The following is a 24,979-nucleotide window of genomic DNA, read 5'->3' as shown; positions in this document are numbered from 1 at the left end:
CTGTGAGAATGGCACAGCACTGTTCAGCTGTCACCGAGGGTCAGCGGGGAGAGTTGGCTCTCTGAATGGCCGGCCAAAACATCTAGCATTCAGCTAGCCTCAGCTGCTAGTGGCACCCGTGCTGGCAGCAGTGGATGAGTTAAATATAGAAGTATACTTCTGGCTTATGTGACTCTGGTCAAAAAGCACAGAGAGGGATGATGGTGGATGTGGCTTGGAGAAAAGATCTGGCCCTGTGACAAAGGACATCACAGTCCACCTCACCAGGCAACGGCCTCTTTCAGACAGAGCGGGAAGAGAATAGCGCATGCCCCCCTCCACACACACACACACACGCACGCACACACACACACACACACACACCGCTCATCAACTGGCTTCTTGAAGGGATAGGAGGGAAAGAAAATGAGAGGTGTGTGCTAGCCTGCTATGTGAAACAGAACTGGATAGGCTGTGGGAGCGAGAGAGGGCGTGTGTGTGTGTGTATCTGTGTGTATCTGTGTGTGTGTGAGAGAGAGGGAAGTTACAGTCCTCTGTTATTGCTCTCTACCATTCCCTTCTTGACCCGACGACCTAAAAGAAGAGAGGCAGGGAGAGAGTGAGAGAGCAGGGAAGCAGACACCACCAGTGGACCACACAAGCCAGAGGATACGAGTGGACTCTGTATTTCCTTCTTGCCTTTTATTATTTTTGATTCTAGGATTACTTGCTGTGTTTACTAACTGGTTAAACATTCTGGAAACATCAGAGCGGCAGGTGAGTGATCATCTCTTGCATCTCTCATGCTGGAGAAAAAAAATCTCTGCTATTTAGAGGGAAAGAGCCAATGACAAACATGCGGTTCTAGCAGAGTGGAGCTTATCAGCTGTTCTGCTTTCAGGCTGTAGTGAATGAAACGGCTGAGTGCAGGTGCTGCTGCTGCTCGGCTGTCATCAGTTTTATTGAGCCAGTAAAGAGCACTGGTCAAAAGAGTCTCCTGGCTTCATTTGTTCTGCAGTATGTGAATGAAAACACTATTCCCCACATTCCTGTGTGATTAATTCCAAATAATGAGCGTTTAAACATTTTGAATTAATTAGTGTGCGAGCAGACACACGACTAGTCTCTGTGCTGATAATGGAAATGCAGCACGTTCGGATAAAAGAAAGTCATGAATCAAACATTTCTCAATGAATTACACGTTGTTACTGTGTGAATGAGACCATTTACTGTAAAGAATGTGGGCATGTGGGAGGAAACACCCACAACACAGCAGGGCATGGTGGTTTATTGAGATATTGCAAAGAAATGAGAATGATATCGTACACATTCACACAGTCGACCTTTGCCCCCGACATCTCCCACACGCGCCGCCTTCGCCTCCTCATGCAGCTCTCACTGCTGCGCTGCTCAGCATTAAGAAGCTTAGGCCCGACGAGCTGCAGCACGATGACATCTTTCATCTGGAATATTTATGGGATGTAATGACACCGAAATGAATTCCATTTCATTCACATGAAGTCACCAGTGTTTAGGAGGAGACACATGGCTCCTGCCAGTCGCTGTTTGTCAGGCCATACGTCACCCTGTCTCAGTAAACTGAAAAGAAAAATGTGAAATGCGCCTCGGTCTCTTCAAGGCCAGCTCCCGCTGATGAGTCGAGGGTTTTCTTTCCTCCTTGAGTGTTCGAGACCGCAGCGCAGCCTCTCCCTTCCTGCCTTCCAGTGGTACCAGCCCTGCCTCAGGACAGAGAGACCCGGTGCAGAGAGATTGCTCATTAACATTTCTGTGCTTGTAAGTCCTCTTTACTCCTGCACACTCTCAGGATAGTCTGTGAAATTCACCGATGGAAGGAATTCTAATGATATTTCGTGGGTTATTGATAGTAAAGCATACTTAAAGCTACTCTGTGGTCACACAGTCACTGCAGTGCGTTATTGTTATTCCTGCAGTGTTACTATGTATGTTGCATGCTGCTGATGGAGTGGCTAAGCTCCTCCTCTCGCACGTGACCGTGGCAGGTTGGGGCTGGAGTTTGATTCTTCCTGTTAAAAAGACGTTTTTCCTTCCCACTGTTGCCAAGTGCTTGCTCATAGGAGGCCATCTGATTGTTGGGGTTCTCTCTGTATTATCATGCAGTGTATTACCTTACAATATAACATTGTTGTTGTGATTTTACGCCATAGAAATAAAGCTGATTCAATTCGGGATTGTTTTTAACTCTTTTTTCTTACTTTTTATTTTTTTATATGTAAAACATACACAGACTTGGCCTAATATATAAATAGATATAACAGAAGCATAAAGGTTTCTAAAGTAGAACAAGAACCCTGAACATGTATTTTAATGCAGTACTTGAGTAAATGTACTCAGTTACATTTGGCCACTGTAGAAATTCAGTCAGCTGAATGAGCAATCAGAAGAGACAGATCTGTGACTGTAATCAGTCCCAGCTTGTTAATGGATCAGTCTTTGTGTAAATCAATAATGCAGTCTCTGATTAACTGAAACTAAGCTGAGGCTGGGTCTCCGCCAGAGCAGCATTGATTCGTGTGTCACCTCACGACATCACTTGAGCTCTATGTCACTTAAGGTGTTTCTCATGCACAAGGTGACATAGTTTAGCAGTGAGTACACAGTGGTACACATGACAGAACAGCATTGTTCCAGGATTAAACGTTGACACCGACACCTCAGCACCCTGTAAATGCTGCTTATCATGATACCGTTCTTTATACTTGCATCGATATGCACCTGTACCTCTATCTTGTGTGTTCGTGTTCATGTGGGCTAGTTCATTTTATGACACGTGCACTAACAGAAACAGGAGGCGGAGCTTGTTCCGCCAGTAGCCGGTGTCTTTCCTGCGTGTCTGGGGGGCCTCGACAACAGCTGTCACCGACACATGCACAGCTACAGTCGTATAAATGCCCCTGGTCTTGAATTCCAAAAATGCAGTTTAGATACTTCGGGATGTTTCGCAGAACAGCGGCACTTATAACTCATGTGCCCTTCATTTAAAAATAAGCCCAGAACTCCATGGCAACCCAAGATATTCTAAAGAGCACTTGATATGTTGTGGTCAGAATGGCGACGCATACGTGCTAAAAACAGGGGACTGGTTAACTGGCTGTTGATGTTTAACGATAATAAGACGAGTGATGTCATTCATTAGGTTCGGATCTTTGGACCATGATGTGCCTGGACCGCTCTGGCATTAAATATGGATTGCATCAGGAGACATTTCAAATTTCACAGCTGGGAACAAACCTCACGACCCATTCTGTAAACTTTTCCCCTGTTTGCCAGTAGTGACATAATCATGACTTTCCTGGTGATTTCCTGTGTGATAAGTTACACCAGCCTTCATCATTCCAGTGATATTACTGGTCAGGAGAGAACAAACCAGCATATACAGTAAAACATCTGAAGGCACCTTTAGAATGAAGATGACTGGCCTCTGTGACTAAGACAGGCCGTCTTTGTCCCTGAACCAATCACTCTGTGACTCCACACGTCTCTCAGCGAGTCAGAGCTCTTCTCTGACAGACGTGTTATGCTTTAGTTTATTTTTGTCTCACCTGCAACAATGCTTTTCATTTTTTCCCATCTGTAAAAAAGGTAAACAACTGACAATGGCACCAGCACAAGACAATGCAAATGCTCACTTACAAACTTAAATGGGTAGCAGTTTGGAGATTTGTGGTTAGCCATGTGTTACATTATCATTCCGAGCGCTGCGACGTGCGATAGCTTAGGTTTACTGGAAGGCCAGCTGCAAACTTTAAACTTTAAAGCTGAAATTTCTGCCCACTGTTTTCCCGTCCACACATATTTAATCTCTCTGACCTTTGGAGCCTTTTTACCTCTGTTTTGGTCTCCACACCCTCCTCAGATAAAATATCTGGGTCGCTGAGTTGCTAAGCTCAATTTTCATCTCCAGCAACAGTTACTTTTACACCTTTGGTAGCGGTGACACATTTTTATCAACATTTTCTTTTATTAATTTGAATGATTAAAAAAGCTTCTGGGTGCTGTTGGTGTGACTGAAGAGGATAGTAGACGCAGGACAGAATGGAGGGAGGAGCCTTTGTGCCTGCCAGGTTTTTGTGATTGTTCTGCAAGTCGCCACCCTGGCATACAGCTGGGATCAACAGGGGCTCAAGAAGTAGAGTTGGTCACTTACCCGTCGGAAGGTCGATGTTTATTTTACAGCTACTCCAGTCCAGTGTGTGTGTGCACAATTGTCAGACAAAGCTCTTAGGTATAGAAAACAGTGTTTGCATGAATATGTATGAAACTGGGTGAATGAGGTTTGCAGTAGAAAAGGACTTGGAGTGCTCCAGTGCACCATATCAGTACCAGTCCAATTCCCAATAAATTCCAGAACTCTAATGGTTGGAGAAGAGCTGCAAGTTAGCACAAAAACACTGTTCTCTGAACAGCTATGAAAACATGTTATGGAAACCAAACAGACGTTTGATGTGTGCTTTAAGATGACTTTCTAAGTTCTCTCTCAGTCGCCCATTTTTTGCTCCGCGCTGACTTCAGCTGGCATTCAGAGGATTTTAGACAAATGGCCGAGCCTATGTCTCTTTCCCACGTTTGAATGTGCTTCATCCATATGTTGCTGTTTCTATTCATAGCACACTCAGAACTTAATATCTTCCTTAAGAGAGGGTAAAGATGATAACCAGATCTAGAAAGATCTAGTGCTTCATTAGTTGGTGTTGGTTTACCGATGCTGCCGCTAGACTTTAGCAACGAGAGTCAAGTGACTCTTACTAAATGCCGTTGCTATGGGAATCGTTAAAATGTGAACGTTTATCGTCGTGTTTGAAACTATGTTTCTAATAGACTATGTCTAATCTAAGTGTGCTTCATGTGCAGCAGTGTTTATAATGCATGACCCAAATCTGAGCATGTTTCATCTCGCTAGGTTCGCCGGTGGATTTACACAGTAAGAGTGAATAAACAGCTTGAGTGAATATTTAACAAAGTGCCCTCACAACAACTCTCACGAATGCGTCCTGTTTTATAAGTGACTGATTAACGGCCTACCTGCGCTGAGTGTTTATCAAGCAAAGAGCGTGTTTGCTCTAATAGCAAAGACTTACTTAGAGAGCCACCTGCATTCTTCTCGGTTTGCTCACTGTTCAAGCTTCGGCTGGTTCCCATGAGGGGATCAGGTTAATGTGACATCAGGAGAATACTACAAGATGAAACCCACCACCTATGCTGACATTTTGCTCCAGTGTGCTATGCCAGCATTAGTTAAGTATTAATAGAAGCCATGATTACAGTAAGACAAGCTGTAAATGCTCGCGTTATGTGCACAAAATCTTTTTGATGGTTCAGTTTAACATTACAAGAAGAACGTTTATGAAAGCAGAATCTTTAAGGAATGTGAACAAGTATCACTCCAAACTTTTTCTGCCAACAGAGTCTTTAGTTTTCCCAGGAAAAGACTGTTATGTAAAATTTGACCCGTGAAGGCCACCGGCCGTCTCGGCTCGAAGGCTCCGTCTCCCAAAATGGATTCCTGGAGCAGACTGCGGCTTTGTACCCTTGCATCCTCACAAAAGTTTCAATAATAAATGGATTGACTGGTAGCTTCGAAAGCCATCCGCAGAGACGGTTTTGATTGGAGCTTTCATGTCTTGGCAGGGCTGGTGTGTTTTTCTTGCTGCTCGAGCACGCTGCATTTTATCTGTGTTCTCTGGCAGAACTGGTACCCTAATGCTCTCGTGCAGTTCTCTCTCCTTTTTTGGTCACGCTGGGTTTGTGCTGTGAATACATCAAATCACACCGAATCAAAAAAGTCATTTTTCCTTATTCATCACCTCCGTCCTCATCCGGCAGATCAATTTGGTTATATGCCAGTTTTTTGCCACCAGGCCCAACCTCTTGATACGAGCATCACATACAAGCTCAGTTTTCAGTAGCCTCGTGACCTTATCATGCTATAATTTTATTTCAGCTAATGGTGTCTTTAAAGGGAATATCTGCAAATGAACACACACAGGATGCAGGTAGTTGACTTTCCACCATCTTTTGTGCGATTGAGGGCTCGTATCTGCCCAAGCAGACCAACCACTGGCAAATAAATGACTCATTTATTTAATAAGTTTTCAGTCATTTTCTCCAACTCTAACTCTGTGTGTAACCATAACATAATTAGTGTATCTGGCACAGGCTACAACATTATGCCTATTAAATTTTATTAGAGCGTGCTGGGAGCAAACATCATTCGGACTAAAGGTATATGTAAGCCATAAAGTGAACATCGGTGCGGACCACTGATTAGCTTTTACAGTTTCTTTTTATCACTTTGGAATGGAGGCACGTGCTTTGTTGGGGCCTATAAATACACGTGTGTGACAGCTGGACCTGCCCAAGCCTTGGGGCAGATATGGGTCCCACTTTAAATTTAGACTCAGGCCTTGGACTTGGGTTTTAGGATATTTCTTATTAGATTGAAGTACTGGATGCCGCACCATCAGTGGTGATGGCTTAGATGCTGTGAGTGTGTGTGGACATTGTGACAGGTGGTCATTGATGTTAGAGTACAGATTTACTGTCTGCATGCTCTCCTTTCTTTTCCATAAAGACAAATGGGAATGCTTCACGGCAGGGAGGAATTCAGGTCACGTGACTCAGGAATCCCAGCTTGTCTCTCTGCGGAATTAAATTGATAAAGACTGCAGCGACCAGTCAAGGTGACTCAAAACTGTGAAGACAGTGGGCTTTGACACATGACAGTTGTGTTCATGAGTTGCCTGTAATTGGCCATGAGGATGATAAATATGTAGCAGTTTCAACAGCAAGATTTCAGATCAGCTGTGGTTGCACATGGAGAAAAACCTGGTCAAATAGTCCAAATACTTATGGACTCTGCAAAAGTTGTTAAACTGTAATCAGCAAAGGCCGTGAAACTGTAATGATTTTATTATTTTCTGCTACCAGGAAGTGTTGGATATTAAATGTCATCAGGTTGTGCAGCTGAGGAATGTTGGACTTGTTATAATAATAAATTAAAAGTTGATTTCTAAAGACAAATGCATTTCTCGTTGAGATATATTTAGTTTTCTAACACTCTGTGCAGTGTTTGTCATGTTTCGGCTGTGTGGCAGGCAGGGATTGGACACAAACGCAAACTCACGGGGACAGAACTTGAACTCAAAAGCACAGCTTTATTGCTGGAAAATAGAACACAAGCAATACAAAACTAAACTGGGAAAAGCTAATTAAAATGCATACCAGAAGGCACGGGGAGAGCCACACACAGCATGAGGGACGACGCGACACTGACTCAGAGAAACACAGGGTTTAAATACACTGGGAAGTAACGAGGGGAATGAGACACAGAAGGAGGGCACAGCTGGGAGAAATCAGGACTGACGAGACAAGCAAAGCAGGACACATTCACATAGGACACGGACCATCAAAGTAAAACAGGAAGTATCACACAGAGACGCGAACTTGACACAGTGGAGACAGCAACTAAGAAACACGGATGATCTGATATCCTCGTGTTTGTGTTGTTCCCAGACCATCATGAAAATGTTGTTCCAGGTTCAACATTGCAAGTGACCAATCACATTGTTGTGACGTTATTCTTTTGCGCGCCAAGCCATTCGTGCATTTGTTGTGCCCTTAAACAGGGGAAATAGTGAGGAGAGGTGAAAGAACGGCACAGACACGCAGCTCTCACTCTCACTCGTCTGTATTGAGTTTCAGAAGCAATACAACCAAAACAATATTCTTATGGATGCACTCAGTCTCAGGACAACTGTATCCAAACTAAGTCACTATTGTTCGCTGCATTAGCTGATGAGAATACTTTAGGTAACATGAACTGTAGCATTAGGCAAAAACATCTTTTTAACTCGCACGTGTTAGCTGACACAGTCACTAACTTTCCACAGCAATGAAATAATACTTTAAGTACTGCATGTCTTTCAGTAGTTAACTTATACAGATCGTAACAGAAAAATCTTCACACAATATGGCGGAGTAATAGCGAAAACTAGCATACGCAGCAACAGAGATTAACTGGAACTTCTCAGCAAAATAGTCCGCAATTCACATCTTCCGCTACAATGAACAATGATAACAATGTAATAATCAACAGTAACACACATTTATACAGATTTGTGCATGACAGTTACCTTAAACAGGGGAAATAGTGAGGAGAGGTGAAAGAACGGCACAGACACGCAGCTCTCACTCTCACTCGTCTGTATTGGGTGAAGGAGGCAGCGTGCGAACCCACCTACTGGAGCCCTGAGGCATTAACAATGGATCGACGCACAATCAACCCAGGCAAAACTTTCACTACTTATCTCCCTCTATATTCCCACTGCATTTCTATTCGAAAACAGTCAAAGCAACAAATAAAACATTAATAAGGGCATGACATGAAATGTAAGGAACAGAGATGTACAACTTGAAAACTAATCAAATTATCAAATTTATGATCCACCACACATTTATGAAATTCCAATGTTGCAAGGACAATATCAATTCTGCTTACTGTTTATTAAAGGGTTACGGTTAGGGTTAGGGTCAGGGTCCGTTGATCGGCGGACAGAGGCAGTTTCACGCAGCTTTAGTACAGTTTTTTGTTTTATGCCGGTTTTTCCCGAAGTCGCAAAAGTATGACGTCACAACATTCTGATTGGTCACTTGCAATGTTGATCCTGGAACAACATTTAGTATGATGATCTGGGAACAACACCAACACGAGGATATCAGATCAACCAAGAAACACAGAGACATAAACCATAAGGCAGAGGACTCTAAGAACCGAGAGACACAGAGGGGAACTCAAACATGCAGACACAGACTACACAGAACAGAGGGGACACAGAGAAACATGAAGGGCAAGGGATCGAAACTAGAAACCATAGAATAACTCACACAAGTACAATAATACAAACATCACAAAGAACTAAAAACGCTGGGTCAGGAGACCCAGGACCGTGACAGTACCACCCCCCCTTAAGGGCTGGCTCCAGACAACCGAAACTCAGAAAAACAAAACCAAACAGAAAACAACCCAGGGCGGGCGGCGGGGGCCCAGGACGGAGGGCTCGGAACAGAAAACAAAAGCAGAGCACAGCAAACACCGGAGCCCAAGAAAACAGCCCAAACACAGGGGCAGTTCAGGGGGCCGACCATGCGGACGGCAATGGCGGCGGCGAAACAGTTCAGGGGGCCGACCGTGCGGAAGGCAGCGGCGGCGGCGGCGACGACGGAGCAGTTCAGGGGGCTGGCCGCGCGGAAGGCAACGGCGGCGGCGAAGGAGACGACGGAGCTGTTCAGGGGGCCGGCCGCGGAAAGCGGCGGGGGCTCTTAAGTGTCAGGCGTACTGGCCGAGGCTCGGTGGGCACAGGACCAGACGGCAGCTCAGCAGCTGACGCTGCAGACGAGGATGGACCACACGAGGCGGAAGCAGAAGCTGATGATGCTGATGCTACAGACGGGGATGAAGCTGATGATGCTGGAGCTGGACCAGGCGACGGCGTGGGTGGAGACGCGGAGGCTGCACCTGGCGAGGAAGGAGACGCGGAGGCTGCAGCTGACGAGGAAGGAGACGCGGAGGCTGCAGCTGGCGAGGATGAAGCCGGAGACGGAGGCGCTGCAGCTGGCGGCGGCGTGGATGACACTGCTACTGCAGACGTGTATGAGGCTGCCGGTGGAGCAGCTGGTGGCTGGACGGGCCCCTCGGGCCCCCCAGCGGAGACAGGTGGCTGGACGGGCCCCTTGGGCCCCCCAGCGGAGACGGGAGGCTGGACGGACTCGCCAGAACCCCCAGCGGACGAGGCGGGTGGCGGCGCGGGAGCCACGGAGTGCTGGATGGACTCATCTGAGCTTTCTTTACGATCCGTGTTTTAGTTTTGCAAGAACCGTTCCTGTGAGGACACAGTTGTATATTCAGCTGGTGGAGGCCAAACAAGAGATAAAAGAAGAGTGAATACTGCCTTTCATGAGGAGGATAATTAGTACTGTAAATCAGTGCTAAACTAAGTAGAAAATGATGTGCTATTTCCAAAAACCTAAATGAAAGGCATTAGCTCAGGGGTGGGCAATCTCAGTCCATGAGGGCCGGTGTCCCTGCAGGTTTTAGATGTGTCCTCGAACCAACACAGCTGATTTAAATGGCCTAATTAGCTCCTCAACATGTCCTGAAGTTCTCCAGAGGCCTGGTAATGAACTAATCATGTGATTCAGGTGTGTTGACCCAAGGTGAGACCTAAAACCTGCAGGGACACCGGCCCTCGTGGACTGAGATTGCCCACCCCTGCATTAGCTGGTAGGTTTAAATAAAGTTTTGTATGTTTTACTCAAAGCCCTGCTTCAGATTGGTCACCTGCCCGGGGTGTGACCTGCCTCTGAGCCTGTAGTAGCGAGATAGGGTCCCGCCCCCTATTAGGAAAAAGGACAAAAGCCTTTATTCAGAGCTAAACATGATAAAAACATATATAGTTGCCGTGAAGTCAAGTGAGCTGCATTTCAACAATAAGATCAGAATTAATGTTTGTGTTCTGGGGCAGTTTGTCTGAAACCTTGTTTTGATTGTTTGCTTTACTTTTAATGCATTCTTACATTTTCCTCATATGAATTTTTATTGTACAAGACTGAATTTGACCTGAAGCTATTTTTATTCTTACATCTGTCAGCTCTAACTGCACTCGCCCGCCTTCTCTGCTGAACGATAGTAACACTGCAAAGTGAGCCGAGCTGTTACAGTAGCTGGATTTTCATGGCGTCGGCCCAGAAATTAAAAATAAACCATCACGGTCCTCACTCGGTGTCAACCATCTTGTCCTTAGGAAGTCTGCCAGAGTCATTTGCAGCACTACACATGTTTCTGTGTTTCGTCACGCTCGTGTCCCAGAGGTGGTCATTTTAATGCCCTCGACCTCTGGGCATCATTCAGAAACACTGGCACAGTTTGAATGGTGGACCCAACACTATCAGCACTCGCGCACACTGCTGCACCACAACACTGGAATGAACGTTAGCGAGCCTACAGCTGAAACTAATAGGTATGAGCAGGAAAGAAGGCACCGCCATTAATCTCCAGTTAAGAACCAGATCTCCTCGGAGCCAAAGTGCACTCTCTGAACTCTGAGATAAAGGATGCACTTAATGGGTCCGTTTGTTTGATTTTCTTTCCTCTTTATTTGAACTGAGAGATGCTGCCACTGTTATCTTGCACCCCAATTTTCGTACATGGGTGTTTTTCCCCGAAACAAGTGGGATTCAAAGAGATCGGTTTCAAGCGTCATTGGAATTCACTGCAGTCTTGACTTTGGTGACCTTTATTACTGAAGAAGATAAGCATTTCTCTTGATGTGAAGCAGCAGTTTGATAGACTCTCTTTCAAACTTCTCGAAATTGTATAGAAAATCTAACTGAGCTTTACTTTTTTATCAGGTTGGACTGATACGCATAGTTACTGATGTTCCAGTAGAGCATATGTGTGAATTCTATCGCACACTTCCATGAACGTGCACCAGAGAGAAGTCCTGACAGTTTGGACGGCTTATTTGGGATGATTCAGAGGTCAGGGCGCTATGACATCACTGTGGGCTTACAGGGGGACTCTAGGTGCTCAGGGTGCTTTTCTGTTTGTAATTATAAAGAGCTGCTGATGTCATATCTGAAACCGATCACAAAGAGCACTCTGTTCGTACAGAACGTGAACACACACACAAGAACACGCACGTTTTCACATTCACAGAGACAGAGAAACAAACTTCTCTTCAGTCTCTTAACATTGTTGGTTGTTGTTCTCGTGTGTGGAGTCAGCTCCCAGCTTGAGAACTGGGTAGAGGTCTTTGCCCCTAGCTTTTGTTTTAGCATCACAGAAATGTGGAAATTTTAATGTCACATTTTTGCCATTTTTTGTAACTAATTTAACCTCCTAAGACCTGAACTCTTCCACAACATGCATTTTAAGTTTCTCTTTGATATTTGGGCTGATTGGCACCTGATGAATGTAAAAACAAAGAATTACCAGATTTTTTTTTGACCTTTTTTTTTTGTTTCTGAGAAAAATGAGAGCCACATATGAGGATATTTGTTTAAAATTTCAATAGAACAGTGGCAGCATAATGTCCTTGTAAGTGGATATCAGGCCCTTGAAGAGCAAAATTGAGGATTTTGGCCTAAATAACCCAAAATGTGACGTCCACATGTGTGGACACCAGGTCGTAGGAGGATAAATATAAATTAGTTTGTGTATCCATGTCCTCCAAAAGTTGTACCCACTGCTTTCATAACTTTAAAAAAATGATATTAGCTGAAGAGGGTGGCAGAGTGGTTCAGTGGTTAGCATGGTCACCTCACAGCACCAAGGTCGTGGGTTTGAATCTTTCTCTGTGGAGTTTGTGTGGATTACTGTGACTGAGAAGCCACACCGGCGGTTTGGTTCATTGGTTATTCTAAATTGACTGTAGCTGTGTCTCCAACCTTTGACAACTGTAAACTTGACTCATAAATACAAATGAACTCATGCTGTGCACAGGCTCAGTTGCAAACTACTTTTAAATTATTTAAAACATTCAGAAATGACAGCAGAAGTTGTGAACCAGTGATAAGTACATGCACTTCTACCAACACTCACCCTTATATGCCTTTGTGATTTTGGGACTACACACACACACACACACACACACACACACAGGTGGGTAATTATTGATATTCACTCCAGATTAGGGATGTTAACAGAAGACATGTTTATCTAGTTTTAATACAAACACAATGATTGTGCTTGTGTTTGTCATCGGATCAGTGCAGGTCAGAAGGTCTGTTAATGTGAACAGGAATGGAAGCCAAACTCAAACAACACACTCCTGAACCAAAAATACCTATGAAAGGAAAAAGATGAATGGTAGTGGGATGCAACCGAATAAAAGGCTGAATTAAAAACAGAGAAACCTGTTCCTTCTCTCTCTGGTTCAGGTAGGATGAGATCCAAAAGCAGTGGGGTGGACACCCCAGCCAATGGGGTACTTGGAGTTCCACAGGGTGACCAAGAACAGGAAGTGAGCCTGCCTGTGAAGACCCTGAAGGCCAAAGTCCAGCAGAAAGATGGTGAGGAAACAGTGGAGGTCGAGGTGATCTCTGACAAAGACAAACCGTTGGATTCCTCCAAGGCTGGAGATAAAAGACAGAACATCCTGGATCTGTCTAAAGAGGATTTGCTGACACTGTTGGGAATCATGGAAGGAGAGATTCAGGTGGGCGAGGCATTGTTTCCCTTTGTGTTTAGCTTTCTGTATGTGATCTGCAGCTGTAAGCAGGACAAGTGCAATGATAAGAGAAAAGGTGGATGAGCGCAGTACCTGAACATTATTGGCTTGAGTAACTGCAAGTTTTGCACAACAGCTCTCTCTTGTGGTTTAAAATGTAACATACCAGAGAAAACTGACAACCACACCTAGACTTTATCGAGTTGGTACTTAAGAGAACTCTGAAAGGTAAACTGGTGATCCACAAAGCAAAGACTAGCAAGTTTTTAACACCCTCTGTATCATTTCTGTGTAACTTCAGGCCAGAGAGGATGTTATCTGCATGCTGAAGTCCAAACAGAGTTCCCCAGAAGCCCTTGAGTCACAGTATGGCTCCGCGGTCCCTGGCTCGGCCCTCCAGGCCCTTCAGAGAGACGGCGTCATCACAGGCACCAAACCACACAACCACAGTGTCTACCAGAAACCGATGACTGAGGTTAGTAGGCGAGTGTCAGTCACAAATCCTGAGGGATGATCAAAATTACTTTTTTATTAACAGGCCTCAAGACCCTCGAAATCCAAGAAATCACAAGACAGAAACTAATAAAAGTAATGTTTTTGTCACCACCTGGCAGGAGGTTGTTGCTACAAAACACTCGGCATGTTGCACCACAGCAACTGGAATTATTTGTTTCTGTGTGTGCGTGTTCGTCTTTGCCGTCTCAGCTCGAGCGTCTGCAGGAGAAGCACAAGGAGACGTACCGGCGGATGCTGGGTCAGCTGCTATTCGCAGAAAAGTGCCACCGGCGAACGATCCACGAGCTGGACACAGAGAAGAGGAAGCACGCCGACTACATGAACAAGAGCGACGACTTCACCAACCTCCTGGAGCAGGAGAGAGAAAGGTGAGGAGATCAGGAAAGGAATGCAAGAGCCAGCGGCTGTAAAATTGCAACACCATTATCTGAACCTGGACACTGTTTAGCTGCCCCGCTATTTTAAATCATTTGGTAAATAAGCTTTGAGAGAAGCACCTACAAATATGTTCATTTAACAGAAAGCAATATGCACATAAAGTGAAAAAATGGTGTACAGAAAGTAAATTTATTGCTGTAGCACTGCAAACATCATGTGATGCTCATACAGAATTTTACAGGTATGACAAGTAAAAGGAGGAACTGTGAAGGAGAACCTGGTAAAAGCAGCAGGGGAAGAAGAAGAAAGCATAAAGTGCAGTTCCAGTGTAGTCTATGAAGCCAGTGCATCCAGTGGCTCAAGGGAGAGAGTCGAGGGAAGGAATGCTTGAAAAACATCTCAGACTGCATGAAAGATGGCTTCATCGAACCTGTGACGCAAGCGAGACGGGAGAAGACAGGGAGGTGCCGCTTACTGAATGATAACCTCGCATAGCTTTGTATGCAGGGGAGAGTCACGCAGCTCAAGGAAAGAGAGGCCAGAGGCAGGGTGGACTTGGACTGCTGTGGGAAAGACACAGGTCAGATATTGAGAGAAGAGGACACAGAGCCATGGGGTGGAAGAACAGCAGGAAAGACAAGCGCAGGGCTAAAGGACATGTCAGAGCTTCATTGCTGAGGTTGTGACATGGGCTCGCAACCTCAGAGCGGCTGCATGGACACACAACACAGGAGGGGAGATGGTGAAATTCTGTGTTTAGAAGGCTCATAGAGATAAAGCAAGCCTGTATGTGAGAGCGTATTTGTGCCATGGGAGTGTATGAGAGAGAAGGCCCTGCTAACTGCAAACACTCCCATATAAAAGGGTTTAATTGACTGTTGGTTGTTGGAGATTATTCTTTTGTTATTGTTTTGTTGCAGCTTCCACAAACGGACGGCGATGCATAATTTAAAGCTATTTGCACTCATAGTTTGCAAAATAAAAATAACAGCAAAATATGTGGACGACATAATCATCTGTAAGACAGACTGGAGCACTTATGTGGCAATTTATAATGACTGTGAAAAAGTTGCTTTAAAACTGTGACATTACCTCTTTGCACGGGCACACACACACACACACACACACACACACACACACACACACACACACACACACACACACACACAGCTGGGAAATAAGCAGCTGAATTTACCCACAGAAACGACCACCTGCAGTAACCAACCACTGTGGCCCACCCCACAGTTTGAGAAAGACTAATCTAAAGTAAATTTATGTGAAATTTGATACTTTAATCTAGCACTGTCCAACTCCAGGCCTCGAGGGCCGGAGTCCTGCAGGTTTTAGTCCTTGATCTGACACAGCTGATTCAAACGGCTAAATTCCTCATCAACATGTCTTGTAGTTCTCCAGAGGCCTGCGAATGAACTAATCATGTGATTCAGGTGTGTTGACCCAGGGTGAGATCTAAAACCTGCAGGACACCAGCCTTCGGGGCCTGGAGTTCCCCACCCCTGTTTTAAACAGAGCCCTAGTGAAAGAGTGCACACAACCAGCTTAAACTGCATGTATTTCATGAGTTTTAGCAACAGGAAAGAGGGACTGCTGACCTGTCTGTGGTGTATCCTGCTGTGTTAGCTGGACTGGTCGAGCTCTTCTGTGTTGCATAAGCAGGGGTCTCGAACTCCAGTCCTCGAGGGCCGGTGTCCTGAAACTTTTCCATGTGTCCCTGTTGCAACACGCCTGAATACAATTAGTAGGTCATTAGTAAGAGTATAGAACTTGACTGCGTGCTGAAGTGGAAAAATTACTTCTAACAGTACTTTTATTGCACCATGTTCATTCACTCATGAGCTGCTGTAACATGAATCAAATGGCTGAATTGTCACCTCAGCATGCAGTCACGTTCTACAGGGTCTTGCTAATGACCTACTAACTGTATTCAGGCTTGTTGCAACAGGGACACATGGAAAAGTTTCAGGACACCGGCCCTCGAGGACTGGAGTTCGAGACCCCTGGCATAAGCAGTGAGGTACATAGGTAGTGGTCTCACCCTGACCACACCTATAAAATTGTCCGTCTTTACCACCGACATGAACCAAAAGGAGTCTGCAAATATTCAAATGAGGTTATTGTAACATTTCTGAAGGAAAACAACTAATTGATATTTGTGAAGTTGTTTGAGTGACATTCCACAACTTTACTCCAAAAGAATCTGATCTGAAACTTTATAATTAATAAGATAAGATAACCTTTATTGAGAGAGATAAGGATAAGTGAAGTTTAGCTGTAAGTGCTGCGGTTGGTAATAGCGACCAAATCATAACTAAACGGGTTAATTTACTTCTACTCGATCATTTGTTGATCCCCATCTCATGCCAGGTGGTTTCCAGCAGGTTCCTTGGCTCGCACACATGGCGGCCTCTGTCACCCCAAAGAGAGAGAGCAGAGAGGATGAACTCTGCCAGGTCTTTACTCTGTCAACACCTGCACGTTTCAGATTCCTCTATTTGCACCATACACAGGGATGCGAAAACAGCTCAACTCCAGGAGGAAATCTAACATGTCCATGGTATATTCATTAAAGAGAAAGCCTGACGGAGCTCGCAGTAAAGCTCACGCAGTGTTATTCTTGTCTAATTTACATCAATTTTGTTTAGCCGGAAGTAAAACTTCCAATTTTGTTTTTCAAATCTCACTTGCACTGAGAGATGGGACAGACGTTTGCTGTCCACACAGTAGCAGGTTTTTCCCTTAGGCCTTAGATTTATGGAGTTTTTACTCACTAAAACTTTACCTAGAAAGTGAAAAAAAGTAGCCAGGGGCTGGAGGGGTTAACATAAACAGGAAAAACAGATTTAAAAGAGAACATGACACAAGTGCTAACAGCTACACAAAAACATGCAAACAGACAGTCATTCACTCTCTCAGGTGAGATGGAAGCGTGTCATGCTCTCATCCTTATGGATGTGATCTCCTCCAGCCATCTAGATGAGAGTGAAGAGAGAGAAGTCAAACGCTCTTGTGCCAAACACCTTGAGGAATGCAGAAAATGGGCAGAGAAGAAGCTCCTTCAGACCGGCAGCCATCAGCGATTAACACCCTCTCAGACAACAAGTAATTTATGTGTCAAGATGTTAAATATTTCAAGTGGCACAGTGGAATGTGTTCAGACTGACGGAGGAAGCAGCTCCCACTCCTGACGGGAGTTTCAAAGAGCGCAAAGTCACGCACACAAAATGAAGACGTGGCCTCCAAACTTAAACTGTTTGCCGTTATCGAGCATGCTGTCTGCTCTCCTTTAACACCAAGTCAGAGTGCACAGAGCTCAGGCTCTGCACCTTTTGCCACTTGTTTTCTACATCCATCTTCATCCTACTGACACAGGCTTTTAGATCACACACACTTTTACATGGACGCAAAGCAATTTCTTGCAAAGTTGAAACACAAGCTAAGCTGTGCTTCATAGAAACGGTAACACAAACACTTGTATTTTCCCATTTTGGACATTGTACACCACAATTATTTCTTCCTTAGTAACAGTAAACTAGAAATCTACATGACTTGGCCACAAGTGCCAAACCCCTCTGACATCATGACTCTGACCTTTGCATGAAAGTAATTTTAGAGTTCCAGTTTCTAGGGTGTCAGTGACTTCTGACTGTGTAAGTATGAAATGTTATGAGCTACACTTTCACATGTGGACGGCCTCTTTGTACAGTAGCCAGGTATGCTAAACACACTTGGCAATGGAAGCTGCTGGCATTATGAATCAATGTCGATGTTTATCTACAAGTTCACTGGCAGACGTGGTTTTTTTTAAACTGTGGTTTTGTTTAAATGATTAACTGTAGCTACACGGCCCCGCGCTGCAGTCTGGATGTAGCGCTTCGTACTCTTATTGCCATGTCTCTATCCTCCCATGTCTCCGTCACCTCAAGGGAGGCATCCAACTCTTCCATATCTGGTTTCCTCATCATATGTAGACTTTGCAGGGAGCCTCATTCATGTCCAGGTTCCCCTAAAGTGCAACTGCAGCAGACATTCTCTCTTGTACCAGTGAGCTCACAGCAGAGACATTATCCTGCACACAGAATGGAAAATGGAGCAACAATGATATAACTTTGAATGTGAGCCTCAGAAAGCATTAACACTAATTCATTTTTTTTGGAGTAAACTTGGAAACAAAGTTATATTGGGCTAATCTCTATTTTTATAAAAAGCATTAAAACTGAGGGGAGCTTTGCAAAACACTGGTTCTGTGGAAGGGTCCCACCCCCTTCACAGTGTCTGAAGCAGAGCTCTCTCTCTCACACACTCTCACACTGCTTTACATGGATGAGGTGGCATCACTCACTAGAAGTCTGCTGTTTCCTCGCAGTAGTTATTCACCTTTCATTGCCCTCATGCCACGCCTGGAGTGTGCCGGTGGAAGATTTAAGTGACAGGAGGTCTCTGCTACTCCTATTGCTGCTACTGTGGATTTTTGCACGGGCAGAACAGGGTTCATGTGCTACTTGTAGAGCATCAATAGTGGGTAAGTTTTAAATCTAGCAAGTTTCTGAGGTCTTGTGACCACATACATTTTGAATGGAGCTCATTTAGTCTCTTTACGAGTTGTTTAAAATGCACAGTCATCCTTGTTGTGCTGATGCTTCTTGTAATTTGGTTTAATTTGCAATGCAAAAAGGTTCAGGTTGAATATTGTATTACAATATCCCCGGGAGTGTACAGGCAGGAACTGCATCTGCATGCATTCTGCTTTGTATGGATTTTCTTCGAGCTGGAAATGAGAATGGACATGAGCAGCATAGAAAGGAGCTAAGAGAAAAGATGACTGCTTGGTGAGGGGGTGTTGGTGAAACTCAGTAGCAGTTTGTTCTCTTGTACTATTGCTTTGGCAGGATTGAAAATAGTAGGAATGTTGGAGTGTTTCATTCTGACAGGTTTTCCTCTGGATGCTTGTTTGGGACACTGTAGCATGAATTATGTGTTCTACCAGGACTGTGACTGATAATTGTTTTATCCGTGTTCTTTCTAGATAGCTTCAAGTGCTGGGCTTGTTTATACCACTGTTTGAGTGTGGAGTCAGTGCATAAAGTTTTCAAATTCAAATTCAAATTTTATTTGTCACATACACAGTCATACACAGTAGGATATGCAGTGAAATGCTTAGACAACTGCTCGTGACCTAAAGAAAAAAAGACTATGAATAGGATAGGAAATAAATCTGAAAATTAAAATGAAGGGTAAATTTAGCTTGGAAGGAATAAAATAAAATATTGATATTAAAGTTAAAAATAAAATAATTGTACAACAAATTACACAATATAGAAATATATAAGAATATATGAAGAAATATAGAACAATACCAGCAGCTGTAAAAGTACTAAATGGTATCAAGAAATATAATGTCCAGGGCTGTGCAATCCACATGTAAGTGTCTTGTGCAGTGCAAATATGCTTAAAGTGATTTATTTAAGTGACTTGTGATAGAGTGATTAGATTAGATGACCACGCAGTGTAGTTGTGCAGTGGCCACTGGTGTAAACAAATGTCCAGAATGTCCAGTGTGTGTGTAAGAACTACATGTGTGGGTCAGTACTGTGTGGTGGTGTGATTGAGAGACCGTATCGCCTGCGGGAAGAAGCTCCTCCTCAGTCTCTCTGTGTTGGTCTTCAGGGAGTAGAATCGCTTTCCTGACCTCAACAGAGAGAACAGTCCATTGTTGGGATGGCTGAGGTCCTTCACGATCTTCCTGGCCTTGGTCCAGCACCGCCTGCTGTAGATTGAGTGCAGGTCAGGGAGCTCGGAGCGGAGCTGATCGCACAACCCTCTGTAGAGCTCGTCTGTCCTGCATGGTGCTGTTCCCGAACCAGGTGGAGATGTTTCCCGTCAGGATGCTCTCTATGGTGCGCGAGTAAAAGTTCCTGAGCACCTTGGAGGGCAGTCGGAAGTCTCTCAAGCGTTTGAGCTGGTAGAGATGCTGTCGGGCCTTTTTCACCACGGTGCTGATGTGGCAGGACCATGACAGGTCCTGCGTGATGTGAACTCCGAGGTATTTGAAGTTGTCCACTCTCTCCACTGGGCACTTGTTGATGATGCAGCCTTGAAGCGAGCATAGAAAGTGTTCAGCTTGTCTGCCAGTCTGCGTTCGTCATACCGGTTGTTGATGCTTCATAATCCGTTATTGTCCTTAATCCCTGCCACAGGCTCCTAGATTCACTCTGTTGGAGTTGTGACTCTAGTTTCCTCCCGTACATGCAAATTTCAAGTTTAAAGTCAGTGACCTTCCAGAATAATGCCCTTTCTTTTTTTGTTCCTTTCAGACTGAAGAAGTTGCTTGAGAACGAGAAAGCCTACCAGCTCAGAAAGGAGAACGAACACGCCAAACGTCTGACCAAGGTGCGAGAGGAGCTGGTCAAGCTGAAGTCTTTCACCCTGATGTTGGTCAATGAGCGGCAGCAGCACCTGGAACAAATAGACCAGCAGAGCCAGCGGGTCCAGGAGCTCAGCCAGCAGCTGCAGCAGCGTGAGCAGGCTCTAAGTGAAGCCAGGCAGCGTGCTCAGGAAGATGGACACAGGGTGCTGAGCCTCGAGGCCGAGCTTAAAGAGAAAGCCGACAAGCTCAAGCAACAACACGAAGAGATGAGTGCCAAGCTAGCCGGTCAGGAGCTTCTCAATCGTCAACTAAATACAAAACTTTCAGGCCTCACGAATGAGGTTGCGGAGCTACAGGAAAGCAACAGAGCACTGAGGAGATCTGAGGAGGAACTGCATGAGCTAAGGGAGAAGATCAGCAGGGGGGAGTGTGACAACTCAAACCTGATTGCTGAATTAGAGAACTTGAGAAAACGAGTGCTGGAGATGGAAGGAAAGGATGAGGAGATTACTAAAACAGAAAATCAGTGTAAGGAGCTACGGAAGAGGCTACAAGAGGAGGACAATAAGAGTAAAGACCTCAGACTGGAAGTGGAGAAGCTCCAAAAAAGAATCATGGCATTGGAAAAACTCGAGGGAGCATTTAGCGTTAGCAAAGCCGAGTGTGCACAGTTACACGGTGCTCTAGAAAAAGAGAAGGGCCTGACCAAAGAGCTTTCAGACGAAGTTGTAGCTCTCAAGATTCGTATGAAAGAGCTCGAGTCATCTGAGATAAAGCTGGAAAAGTCTGAGCTGAGCCTTAAGGATGACCTCAGTAAGCTTAAATCACTGACCGTCGCATTGATGGAAGAACGAAAGACCCTGATGGAAACAGTGAAGTCATGTGAGGAGAAAAAGGACGATTTAAGCAACCTGGTCAAAGCTGAGCAGAATAAAGTTATGGAAGTGACAGAGAAGCTGATAGAAGAAAGCAAAAAGCTCCTAAAATTGAAATCAGAGATGGAAACCAAAATAGAGACTTTAACGAATGAAAAGGGCGAGCTTAGCACTAAGCTAGCTTATGAAATTGATAAAACTAAGGACCTTAGCTCTAAAGTCAACCAAATGAAAAAGAAGTTAGATGGATTTGAGCAAGCAGAAAAACTTTCTGGAAAGAATTCAGTGAAATGTGACATGCAGAGAACATCTGAGCCCATCATCAGAGATGACAACAAAGTTAAGGAGCTGACGTTTGAAATTGAGCGCCTGAAAAACCGTCTCAAACAGCTCGAAGTGGTAGAGGGAGATCTTCTCAAGACAGAGGATCAGTACGACATGTTGGAGAAAAAGTTCATGAGTGAACAGGACAAAGCCAACATTCTGTCCCAGCAGGTGGAGGAAATGCGGACTCAGATAGCACGGAATAAAGCAATCGAGAAAGGAGAGGAGGAAAGCCAGGAGGAAGATCTACGTCAACGTTGCAAGAGAGAGGAGGCCAGAACCAGGGAACTGCAAGGTGACGTGGTAGCGCTCAAGGAGAAGATCCACGAACTCATGCACAAAGAAGACCAGCTTTCTCAGCTCCAAGTGGACTTCTCCGTCCTGCAGCAGAGGTTCTTGGAAGAAGAAGAGAAAGCCAAGAACATGAGCACTGAAGTTTTCCATCTCACCAAAGAACTGGAGATGGCTAAGCGTCAAAGTCGAGCGCTGCGACCCAGCTTGAATGGGAGAAGAATAGTGGACGTGGCGGTGACCTCCACTGGCGTGCAGACAGAAGCGTCGTCCTCCGAGCCAGCAGAGGAGGATACCCCGGCTGGCTTTATAAGAAAGTCTGTTCAAGAAGAGAACCACATTATGAACAACTTAAGACAGAAGTGCCTGAAGAAGCCAGCAGAGAAAGGCAGTGCTGTTGAGCGTTCACCTTCATCTGGCAGTGATTTAGGTATCAAGAGATCTTGGATTCCCTGGATGAGAAGAAAGGACAACAGCCCTCAAGAGACCCACCTGGAGAAGCCACTGCACAATGGAGAGAGCTTCTCCTCTGAGCTGACCATGCCCCAGAAGCCAGGTCAGCCTTTCCACATCCGAGTGACACCAGATCACCAAAACAACATGGCAACTCTTGAAATCAGAAGCCCGACTGCTGGAGACGTTTTCTCTAGTTCCGCTCCCCTCAGCCCCAATCCATCTCAACCCAAATCCAGAATCACCATCATTCCCACCGGCACTGCTCCGACCCAGCGGAGAAAGTCCCCCGCTGTGTCTCAGGGCCCCGAAAGGGCCAAGTCTCCAGTCACTATCACAGCTATATCTAGAGCCAAGTCTCCAGAAACCAGCCGAACCTCCTCCACTAACTCAGGAAGACCCTTGTCCCCTGTCTCCATCATGACAGTGAGCACAGCTGTAGCGTGCGAAGCATCTGCCTCCCCAGAACCTCAGGAGATGACCATGGGCCGAGCCGTGTTCAAGGTTACCCCCGAGAAGCAGATGGTCCCATCGCCTGTACGAAAGGGTCACGGCAACACGAGTATCATCACCATGACTGACGATAGCAAGATCCACATTCATCTAGGCAACAACATCGCCCCAAAGATGGTCGTCAGGCCGGTGGCTGCTGTCACAGAGAGCAAGGAAATGACCTTATCGACTGGGACAGTTTTGCGCTCGCCTCGTCAAATCACCACCACTACTACCAGGAGCACGCAGAGCAAAGTGATGAGCAGCATTACAATTTCTCCTGTTACGTCCTCCTCTTCCAGAACGACACAAGGCATGGTAAGTTTTCCTTCATCCAGCTTTGGATAATTCCTGTTTTCTTTAAGTTGGATCATCTCTTTTCCTTACCTTCTTCATTTTCTTTTACATTTTTGGATCAAAGAGTTGATAGGAACACTCAAGCTGATAGCGGTTTCCTAAGTTCACCATGAGCTTCTTTTCACATCTCTGGAGATGAGAGATAATGCAGCACTGTGTGTGGTGTTTCCCGGGACCCCTTTTACTCTGCTCTTTGTGGATCCGATGGGTAGTGTGACAGAAACGGGGCCATGTGCAGGTCTGAGAGCAGCAGAGATAATGAGGTGGAATTTTGCCACCCTGCTTTAATCAGGCTGTAATTTATAGTTGTTACACTGTGTTTACTGTTTACATTCACAAACAGCCGTGGCTCGGGGCCCTCCGCGCTCTGGCTGACACAAAACAGCTTGGCACCGTCAGCAGCGTACTGAAACCTGGCCTGGACAAGCACTCGCTCGCTCAGTGAAAAATAAATGTTTACATTTCTCATTTGTGCTGCTCTTTTAGCACATAAGATCAGTTACATTGCACTAATTTACAATTCCTGTTTCCTGCATGATTTTTACCATGAATCCATAACTTAGTGTCGGTGTGGCTCAACTGTTTTCATTCTCCTGCCTGAGAAACTGTACTCTCTCTCTATTGTCAAACAGACCGGGCACGATGCCCAGCCACCGCGCTCAGGGCTGACCCGCATCCCAATGTCCAAGAGCCTGAAGACGGGAAAGGCTGCGCTGGGATCCCTGGGGGTCTCCGGTGGAGTGAAACTGGAGTCGCGGGCTGAGAGTCAGTCTATGAGGATAGAAGTTAAGAAATCCAGCGTGAATAGCAGTACTTTACAGAATGGAGGAAAAGCCTGAGAGACACAGTACCAAACGTATCTACATGGTGCTTCAGAGAGATTCATAGTAAAAGCTGTGGTGTTTGAGTACAACTCAACTATAGTTTACAAGGCATTTCTTTATTATTATTATTAAGCAGGAGACTGATTTTATACTTTTTATAAGGTATTTTCTACTTCTTTACTTCTTATTTGCATTTCTGCCATTTAGACTGAAACATCCATGATTTGTTTTGTTGTTTTTTACAGTGTGTTGTGATGGGCATTTGGGTAAGACTCTGCTGCTATCAATGGCTTCTTTCTTGGGGTGGATATTTAATCTATAATGAGTTTATTTGTTTTATATTAGACACAAAAAGTACACAATTATGTGAAAATTTGGTGCATTTCTAAAGGATTTGTATTGAAAATATTGTAAATAAAAGTGATATTAGAGCAAAGTGTGGTGTGATCATTTATGCAGACACTTATGTTAACTCATCTGTGTACCTGCAACCAGTGCTTCTTGCCCGGGCCTGCATCCAAGGATTGAGGGAAATGAAAAAATTCATATCCTGTGCTTTACGTAAATATTTTTGGAATAACAAATATTCTGGTTGATTCCTGTAATATAAACAGAAATCTTTAAAAAGCAATGTGCACGAGGCCAGACAAAGAAAACAATGAGACAGTGACGGTGCAAGAAGCAGAGGTCGTGAAGGTAGATGTGCTTAAACACCTGGGGTCAAGCATCCAAAGAGAGGTGAAGGAGAAACCCGGAACAACATTTATTATGATGATGTGGGAACAACACCAACACGATGATATCAGATCATCCGGAAAGCACTGCCAGGGGTGATTTGTGACA

At 44.9% G+C, this 24,979-nt stretch overlaps 1 protein-coding gene across 1 annotated transcript; it reads left to right on the top strand.

Moving 5' to 3' along the window:
- The first annotated feature begins 530 nt into the window (after positions 1–530).
- On the top strand, positions 531–24,572 carry LOC113012379 (filamin-A-interacting protein 1-like). The gene is made up of 6 exons (XM_026152527.2): positions 531–756; positions 12,955–13,232; positions 13,546–13,719; positions 13,950–14,128; positions 20,468–23,273; positions 23,945–24,572. The coding sequence occupies exons 2-6, from the start codon at positions 12,960–12,962 to the stop codon at positions 24,149–24,151; spliced, it is 3,639 nt and encodes a 1,212-aa protein (XP_026008312.2). The 5' UTR covers positions 531–756; positions 12,955–12,959; the 3' UTR covers positions 24,152–24,572.
- The last annotated feature ends 407 nt before the right edge of the window (positions 24,573–24,979 follow it).

The sequence above is a fragment of the Astatotilapia calliptera genome, chromosome 19 (genome assembly GCF_964374335.1).
Source record: "Astatotilapia calliptera chromosome 19, fAstCal68.1, whole genome shotgun sequence".
Classification (NCBI taxonomy): domain Eukaryota; kingdom Metazoa; phylum Chordata; class Actinopteri; order Cichliformes; family Cichlidae; genus Astatotilapia; species Astatotilapia calliptera.
This window is presented reverse-complemented; position numbering and strand designations above follow the sequence as displayed.